This window comes from Anser brachyrhynchus (assembly GCF_964034855.1).
Source record: "Anser brachyrhynchus genome assembly, chromosome: 1".
NCBI lineage: Eukaryota > Metazoa > Chordata > Aves > Anseriformes > Anatidae > Anser > Anser brachyrhynchus.
The window spans coordinates 144,235,528-144,245,054 of NC_137694.1; the positions used below are offsets into that span (position 1 = coordinate 144,235,528).

Sequence of the window (9,527 nt, forward strand, 5' to 3'; positions counted from 1 at the left end):
ATTGCTACTCAGTGGAAGACAAAAAAAAAAAGCAGGTTTTTCCATCAGCTTTTCACACTGAGAGCAGCAGGAAAATCCAGGAAAATCCAGGAGTGAGCTGTAGAGGTCAGGCTTCCCTCACTGTACGGCTACCTGTGTCTCATAAACGGCCTTTCTGAGCCCGCTGGATGTCCCTGGACAAGGCTGGCCTCCCAGGTCCTCTCCCTGCATCACCTGTGGCCTGCTTCTGCTGGGGTGCTCCCACAGCCACATGGGCCGCCCGCCTCACACCATAGCTCAGATGGTGTATTCTCAGCAACAGGCACAGCACGTTTTCCAAGCAACCCACCCATAGTGGAGCCTTAAGACCAAAAAGGCCCCTCGGGGACCCCCTGCTTTGCCGATGCCTGGGAGGCTGGGTTAGTGGCAGATGCCCCACGTGGCATGGCAGCGGGATGGGGGAGAGCGGGGCCGGCAGCTTCCAAGCACCCCCAGTCTGGCAGGGCTTCAATCACCCCCAGGCTGGCAGGGCTTCGTGGGAGGCAGCAGGATGGCGGGTCGCCAGCAGCCGCCAAACTCCGCTGCGGAGGTGGCAAACACCGCGTGGCCCAAAGTCAGCTGAGAGGCAGGCTGCTGTGCCCTCCCCCTGCGTGGGAGTTACAGTTTCCCCTCGCCAAAAGAGGAGGAAAAAAAAAAAAAAAGAAAAGTTCCATCTCCTCCGGAGTTTCGTTTTACAAGCTCCCCCCCCCCCCAAAAAAAAAAAAAGCTTAGCAGAGATTTGTTTTGCAGAAATTTGTACTGGTTTTGGTGCGGACCAAGTTATCCTATCTGCTTAATGCAGTCTTGGGCCCTGAATATGTAACTGAGTGCTCTCATGCAGCAAAGAGTGGGAGAGGATACATTAGTGTAACCTTGAAATTATGCAGATAAACCAAGCTAACTCGTGTAACACACATTTGCTAGGAAATGCTGGGCCCTGCTCATTTAAAAGTGTCACTATTAATATGATATTCATTCCCAATATTGTTTGATTTGCCACGGCCAATTATCCTTATGATATTAATTTCTTATCTTGCCAGCAACAATTTGCATATATGGCTGCCTCTTAGCTGAAATGACCTCTCTCTCTTCAAAATCAATTACAGTAATGACCATTAGTGCCAGTCACTTCCTATGTGGCAGTGAGGTCTGTGTGCTTTGGAAATAAAAGATTGGAAGTAAAATAATACTACTTCTAATACTTCACTTTAAACTTTGAAGGCCTGATCGTGCTTTGCCTTATCCGATCAACTTTACAAGGACCTATTCTAGTCAGGTTAAGATCAGATTCTGCATTTGAAGAGATTTTTATAAACTTAAGTGATTCTTTCTCTTTTAGGCAGAGAATTAATCTCTTTCCCTTCATTTAACAAGACGTAAACAATAAATTAAAAATCTTGTCCTAAAAAATGTTGAGCTTTAGGGTAACGTTAAGGTGTACTTTGTCCAAATACGTAAAGGAAACTGAGCTGTGCATCTCCTTCTGGAGATGTACTCTGAGCATCATGTTTACCTCCCAGTCGTGTCTGCAACTTGCTCTGGCTCAGTAGTATGAGTACCAAGGCTCAGAGGTGGTCTAACCAGCTGTTTGTCTCTTGGGACCCGCCTCCAATCTGTAGCTCCCAACTGCATGATCAGGGAAAGGCTGAGGGGGAGGTAAAGCCCAGAGGTGTTAACAGGCTAGTGCAGGTGGATATGTTTTATGGTGTAGTTCAAGAAGGCATGAGTCTATCAAAAAGTGCATCAAAATGCAGCCCTAGAGGCAGTACAGTCAGCTGGGAATGGGGGCATATTGTCCAGGGCTTACAGCTGTGCTCATACGTCCTCACGCCTTGCTGTGCAGAGTGAGGTTAGCGTGAGGCTATGTTTTTCCACGCGGTGCCAAAAGGACCTGCAGCAAGTTGGTGGTGTGCCCTTGGCCCTGTGACCGACAGGGCTGTGCTTTATCTAATTAACATTGTGAGTGCAAAGGAAACCAACAGGGTGCACTTTCTGTTACAGGCACCATCATACAACCGCCACAACCTGCCCACCAACACCAGTGAGAAGCAAGCCCAGGAAATCCTCATCCGTCGGCAGCACAGCCTGAGGCAGAGTTGCAGGAAGGGAAACAGCTTACCTTGGGGTAGACCGGTACCTGTTATGCAAACTGCTGTTCATGTAATCAAAACACAGAAAAAAATCCTCTGCTTTTCTGTAAATAGGGAAAGAAACACACATTTCTGTATGCTTTTTACAACAGTTAAAATGGATACTCTCCCCGGTGCAGCACCTAAGAAGAAATGGTTCCACTTAGCATGTGGACAGCCACATTTTTTATGTCCTACCTCTATATGTTGGTTAAAAATTACATACTATGTCTATAAGTAGTAAAATTATGTAACTTTCATTGTTTTGGCATGTGCAAAGCAAGGTATAATCACACCTATGTGAGCCTGTAGTCTCACAAAAAGCCTGATCCAAAGCCCTTGACACCCTGACACCACAGTTTGAGCTTTGGATCAGTAAGGTAAGATTTGTTTGACCATATGTAGGCGTTGGATAGCATAGTTGAAATAATCACTAAAAGAAATAAATTCTTGCTGGATACAATTCCATTTTATTCATACTTGTCACCTGAAATAGGAAAGGTGAATCTTAGAAGAGCATATTTCTCTCTACTGACTGAAAAACACCCTTAGGCCTATTAAAACAGACACAGAGATTTTCACTGGAGCTGAAGCTGAGTTCAACCCATGTCTGTCTGTACGCAGGCTAGCACCACGGGCGCACGCTACCTCTCCTTGCCGCAGGGCCATGGCCGGCCCATTTGGCGAAAAGCAAGGCACGTTACTTTTACAGGTAATGGAAATGCTTTATGCTCTACCCTGCTCCAGCAGTGAAAGATACTTGGGCAGTTGTTTGGTGGATTTAACAGTACTTGATGAATACTGCCATGGAAATCCCTGGTCTCTTTAAATGAGTTACACCCTTCTCTCCTATCTTTTTATCTGTGCCATTTATATGGTCATGACTGCTGCAGTTTCTGTCTTGTTCCAGCACCACCTACTTTTCTCTTTTTTTCTTCTTGCACAAATTCTCCTCTGATCCCTGCAGTTTGACCTGGTCATGAGGGCATGTGCATAAGCCCAAGAAAGCAAACTGTCTGTTTCCTTGCAGCCCCACAGACACAGCTGCATGCAGAACTGTAAGGAGATGCTGATGCTGATAGCCTGACAGAGGTGAGGCTGACACAGAGCCATGCCCCCAGGGCTGGTGGGCAGTGAAGCTGGGCAGAAGTTCCCAACAGCATGCCCACACACCGTAGTTCAGTGTATGCACACACACACACAACCAACCACCCTAAGCAGCACATTGAGTACAGCACACAAACATACACACAGCACCAACAGCATCATCCTGTTCCCTTCTCTGGCTGATCAGGATGAAAAGCTGGTAGTGGAGAATTGTATGCATGCACATGCACATGCATATACACTGTAGATCCCTCCATAACTGGCCTTGGCCACCCAATCTTCCCCCTCGCTGGTTCCTGGGTCTCCCCTTGCCTCGCACACAGAGGTGCATATGTACAAACCAGTCTCTCTGGTACCTGGTCTAGACTGTGGCCCTACCAGTAGCCACTCACAGATCCTGTGTTCTCTCCAGTCTGGATCTCCTGGTCCATGCAACAGCTAACTCACAGCCCTGCCCTCTTCAGTGTCTGTCCCATAGTCATGGTTGCTCTGACACTTGCTTCCCAAGCCTCGTGTCCTACTCAGTGGCTCCGCTGGCTTCATGATTGCTAGCAGTTTTGCACTGATATATACCCACACAATATGAGTGGTCCACAGTCCCTCTGGTTGCTGGCATTCAGATCTTCATGCGCATGTGCGCACAGTACAGGGAGCTGCTCACCCAGGAAAACAGACAAATGTGGAGTTTAATGAGAAGACAGAAAAAAACTGTCCTGATCTGGTACAAGGCATGGCCAGACACATGTCCTGACCAGCCTCTGTTTAAATGCATCCATCCCCTTTCGATCCCCTTTTCCCCCTGTTTTACTGCACTTGTCCCATACTCCCCAAACCACCCTAGTTCCTTCCTTTACCCACCTTTGGTTCCTTTCCTAAAGATCTCATCATAAGTCTTGTATGATCCCCAAATACTTTCCCCTGGCAATTACCTGGTCTCTTCTTCCCTTTTCCAGCTTGTTCTCTATGATCTTCCCATAGTAATTTTATTTATATTGTGTTGTGGACATAGAATAACTCAAACGGTACTGAGACTAGCTGGTAAGTTTGTCCAGAAATACCAGTATTACTACAAAATACCACCCATCCGTAAACCCTAAATAAGGAGACAGAGATAAAGGATTGAGCAACACTGAATTGCCCAAGAAGACATAGCAGGACAGTGTCAGAGAAAGCATGGAATTTAGGACACTTGAATGTCCATCATTATCTCCCCATATAATTTTCCTGTCTCCTTTATGAGTTTTTTATGTAACCCTGAAATGCATTTGGGTACCTCTGAAAATTACTTTTCATTTCTGCAAAAATAGCTACAGTGATTGAAAGCATATTTCTAATCATCATCTTTGTATCAAAACCTGAACAACAAAGTTTCTTTCCTGCAGGTGCAAAACTATTTTCTTTCTTCTCTTTCTGTTTTGCTCTGAAAGGGATGAAAGCAAAAGAGATCTGTGTAGGCAAACCATCCCCTTGGTGCTGTGCACCCACATGTGGTGGAGGCAGAACAGAAACCCATAGGATCTATTCAGAGGGGAAGATCAAAGTTACGCAAGGGGACTTTTTTTTTATTTTTTATTTTTATTTTTTAAAGAGCTGGTTATTTTCTGTTCTGTTTGTCAGGATGTGGGGGATATGTGTCTTTGTGTCTTTCTGAAAGACTCAAATTGTTCTACACAGCAGCCTCAGACCTGAAAGCATTTCAGGCACTTTCAAAGGACCAAGTCCTGGTATCACAAACAGGCATGTTATTTCAGTGGGGTGAGGAATAAATCCTGAAGCACTGAACGTAGGTACATTTTTAGTAATTCTCAGCCCTACATTTGACACCTGCCTTGTGATCTGTTTGAATAATTGGACTTCTTGGCTTGGCTTCTGGCATCCTGAAACTCCATAAAATATTCTTGTGAAAATCAAATATATATCAAATTCAAACCTGAACATATTCTCTTATAATCTCTGTACAGCATATACTTCAAAATTAACTCATTTAAATCTTGTCTTACTGCTTCTTTTTTGTTTCTACCTGAGTAAAAGGTTTTCCTACTATTAAAGGGGACTTGCTGAGCTTTACCAGATGAAAGGGAAAACAGGGTGGGGAGTAATAAAAATATGTAAATCAAATAAGTCAAATAGTTTAGAGTTGTATTCACTTTGAAATGAACACTCAGTTAACATTCTATGATTCTATGATCATCTTTGGTCCCTAGAGTAGCATTGACATCACTTGAAAAGTCTGCACTGGGAGAAAGCCACCATAAACTCCTCTCATATAATCAATATTAGGATGAGATGAATTGCAGTTGGGAACTGAGAAAGGAAATACTTAGTATGCAGGAAGTAGAATGACAACTTCATGTAAATACATATACCTTTAGAGAGAGAAATGCCACTTCTCTATGCCTGGAAGTCCTCCTGGAACAAGCACTCTCCAGTGAGCTTCTTTTAACTCACACATAGCAGGTGCAGAAATTTTAGTAACCAAGAGGACAGATGTGACTACAAATAGATCCTTAAACTGACTAACAGCTCTTTCTGACTTTCATAAAAGTGAATGATTTCTTTGGCAGTATACATCAATCAAAGCTTGTAGCACTGATATCCTTCTTGTAGACACTGATGTCCTTCTTGAGTGTCTTGTAGTACTAAGTAGAAGTCCTTCAAATCTGAAAATATCTATCCTGTCTTATTGCTCATGGGGCACCTATGGTATGCCTACATGGTCTAACAGAAGCAGGTTCTGCTGCTAAAGAAATCTGTGCTCGTGGTCTGTGGAGGTAAGTGCCGGTGCATGTGTTCTTATGTTGTGCCAACCGTGCAATAAACACTAGCTTAAAATAACTTAATAGTTATTAATCTGCAATAACCTGATAAGTTTTGACTGTGTGACTGTATCCAATACACGTGAGCTTTACCTTCAGCAGGGTATGGTCTGAATTTTATTATTTATGGTCCTTTGTCTTTATCTCAGCAAACTTCCCAGCTTGTTAGGAGTTGTTTCTTAAATTAACTGACTAATATATTAGTGTGTAGTCAGACTAGAAGTGGCCCAAAGAAAAGTAACAAAGTCTGTTTTGTAAACTCAACAGAATAAAAGAGTTAGGGCCTATCACAGTCACATTTTAATTGTGTACTTGGAGCACTGCAAGCTGGTAGGAGTGGGTCTGACACACCCAATGTAATCAAAGCGCCCTAGAGTCAAACTCCTGGTTTCGGGTGAAACTGTTTTCTTCCCAGTTGTTAACCACAGGTGACTGGTTATCTTGATTTTCAGTGGTGCTAGAGTCATCTTCTTAGTGGGTTTTACAATGATTTTCAACTATGGCACTAGATATACTTGTGATATTGGTTGAAAGGTACATAAAGGAGCGATCTTGCCCTGTGAAGGCAGGAGCTGCTTTGCGAGGTGTGGAAAGATATCTGAATGTTCTCTTTCACTGGGGTTTCAGAGTAGAGGCAAAATCTATAACATCTCTTAAACATCAGCTTTGGTATGAAAATAAAGATCTAGGGTTATTTTTAGTTCTTGACTGCTCTCTTATTCTATAGTAATTATTTAAAATGATTCCATTTTAGGCTTTAAAACCGTAATGCTGTATAGTGTTGAATACCTTTCAATTGTCCTTGCCAATATCATGGTGTTTGTCTTTTCTCTGCGTCATTGCGTGAATTCTTTGTCTTTTTCCTTCAGATCACCCCAGAAGCAACTCTGAGGCTGGCATCCCAATAAGGTTCAGACCCCAGCCCCGACTACGGCCGCTCGAAGCAAAGCACCACCAGGAGGAGCTGATTCCAATGGCACGCTTAGACAGACGTGTCTGCCCATCCAATTTCTCAGGTCAAAGAGGAAATTCAATCAGTCAGCATCGTTTCACCAGAGCAGACAATCTAGCTCTAATGCCAAAGACTCGATTCACTGGGGGAGAAGTTGAGGGGTATGAGTCAGAAGAAGAGACAGAAACGATGGCACCAGCCAGGCCATTAGACATATGAGGAGCAGAGAAGAGTGATGTTCACATCTCTAGGGTCCTCTGCGCGCTGCTCCAGAGAAAATAACAGAGCTCTTATATGAACCAAACCACAAATTTCCTTTTGGGACCAGTGCACTCATTCTCGTATCACTTTCAAACACTGTATCAAGGTACTTAGTGGCTCAGAGAAGACTCAAATTCTTATATGTTTATATCAAGTTTACTTTTCAACAAAACACTGTAGGAAAGAGGGGAACATGATCTTTGTAGGGGTTTGGACATGGATTTAAATGACAATAGTTGGGCACAGGCGGTAGTATAGCTGGGAGCTGATATTGTCTTCCCATGTGCTGTATTATGACTTAAATCTGGGTGAAAGAAATACTGAAGGACATGGTTAAGACATGGGTGCCCAGATTGGTAACTTCAATTTGCCTAGAGCTTTGGATCTCAGATTAGCTGAGATATTTCAGGTAAGAGTGAAAAACAGGCATGTTTAGGGCACCTAAATGTCATTGAAGATGCCTAAAAGGGTACTTAAATCAAAAGGATGCTTTAGTGGACATTTGCAGCACTTGAATGGCATCTCAGGTTTTGGCTTTGCAAAAGTGCTTCAAGTCAATTTCTGTGAAGGTTCATGGCTCCTGTGACTTCAACCAACTTCAGCATGGAGACACTTGTCACCCATCTACAGTTGTTTTGGATGAAGAAAGGAGGCATCCTGGTACTTACAAATCCAGAGAGGACTCTTCAGCCAGGGGTGCTATTGGAAGGCTAACACAAAGCTCAACAGTTTCATTTGCAAACATGGGGCTGCAAGAATGTGCACAGTAGTCCTGCGATTATAGCTGTATAGCTGAAGCAGGAGGCTTCAGTCATGGAGCAAATAACTTCCATCCCTCACTCCCATCTCACTATAGGGTGCACAAATTGCTAGACCACTCTTCACACTGAAGCTGGACCAGCACTACAGACGGGAAGCAAGAGACTGGAACAAAAGGTGAAAGAGAGCCTGACTTTGTATCCTGCTGGATAGCAGGAAAGAAGGGCTCTGTGTTGTGCTACCAGGTTTTTAGGGTGTTTTTCTATATGTTGCACAGAGCAGCATTTACTAAAAAAGCAAAAATAACCAGAGGCACATGCACTGGATCCCCTGACTGCCCAGCCCTCCTACTGAGCTCCCTTCCAACTGGCTCTGTGTACCCATGCTCTAGTCTCAGCAGTGGAAATCCGTAGTGGTAAGAACATGGGAGGCAAGAAGCTATGGAAGCTTGGGTCATTTTGGATAAAGTCTAAAATGCCAGCCAAAAATGCCATTCACCTAGTGTCTGTGACAGAGCTTCTTTCTGCAAAATGGAAGAAGCATCATTACCGTCATCTGTGTCTGAAAACTGTAGGTGAGTAGATTTTATCCAGAGGAATGATTTGAGTCCAGAAGTCCATAAACCCACCCTTGCAGCTGTACTAAAATCAAATCTGCAGCTGAGAAATGCACAAAGTTCAGTCATGCTTTCTTCATATTTCACTTTCTCTCCTCCACTCAAAGCTCACTTAACTGCCCAATTTGAGGTCTGTAAATGGCGCTGCAAGAATCAAAGAGGTAAGAATCAGTGATAAAAATGCCACCCTTCTGGTTTTGGGGGAGGATGTTACTGTTATGAGCACTTGTATGTCTTAGTCCAGAAGACCTCTGACGTGTAAATTATGATTTCATCACATTTCATGCAATGGATTTCTTATTCAGGACAGGTAGCATCTAAACTAACAGATTAGGAATGTACCACCAAAGGAAAAAAAATAAAATCACTTTCCTCCCTTTTTCTCAGGTTTGAAGTTTTATATTTAGCAGGTCATAACAAATCATCTGTATTGAAATTGTACAAAGATTTCTGAATCTGTTCTGTTTGCTTTTCCTCATTGTGCCAGAGAAATTATTCAACTTCCTTTTATGAAAGGATAGGTTTTGGCTTTTGTACTGACAGTGAGCAAGCAATCAAATACAGTTCTGTACCTGGAAATCAACAAATAAATTCAGCTCCACCAAAAGAAGTGCTCCACATAGTTTTTAAACAAAAACCCTGTGCCAGCTCTCAATCCTGTAGCAAGTTATATCACATACAATAAATCTCAATGAAAATATTATTTTAAGAAAAAAGAGTGATCATATAAAATCGGGTCTTAAATTGCACTATGAGCTACCCAGTTGCCATATGAAATTTAACCGAGGGCAAAATCAGTTCTTGTGTGAGGGGTCCTTAGGCCACACAGACACTGTAGATGCATGGAAGGGGTGAACAGAGGGTTGGGA

The 9,527-nt window shown here is 43.3% G+C and overlaps 1 protein-coding gene across 5 annotated transcripts in view; it reads left to right on the top strand.

Moving 5' to 3' along the window:
• SLC9A4 (solute carrier family 9 member A4) overlaps window positions 1–9,265 on the top strand; it is a 37,917-nt gene extending 28,652 nt beyond the window's left edge. For 3 of the 5 annotated variants that reach the window (XM_080601612.1, XM_080601611.1, XM_080601609.1), the window contains 3 exons: window positions 2,020–2,178; window positions 2,772–2,859; window positions 6,940–9,265. In XM_080601612.1, the coding sequence (XP_080457738.1) occupies window positions 2,020–2,178; window positions 2,772–2,859; window positions 6,940–7,241 (549 nt within the window). In that variant the 3' untranslated portion in view covers window positions 7,242–9,265. The remainder of the gene's footprint in view (window positions 1–2,019; window positions 2,179–2,771; window positions 2,860–6,939) is intronic. The other 2 variants (XR_013954142.1, XM_080601610.1) reach the window with 2 other exon arrangements.
• Window positions 9,266–9,527: the final 262 nt, after the last annotated feature.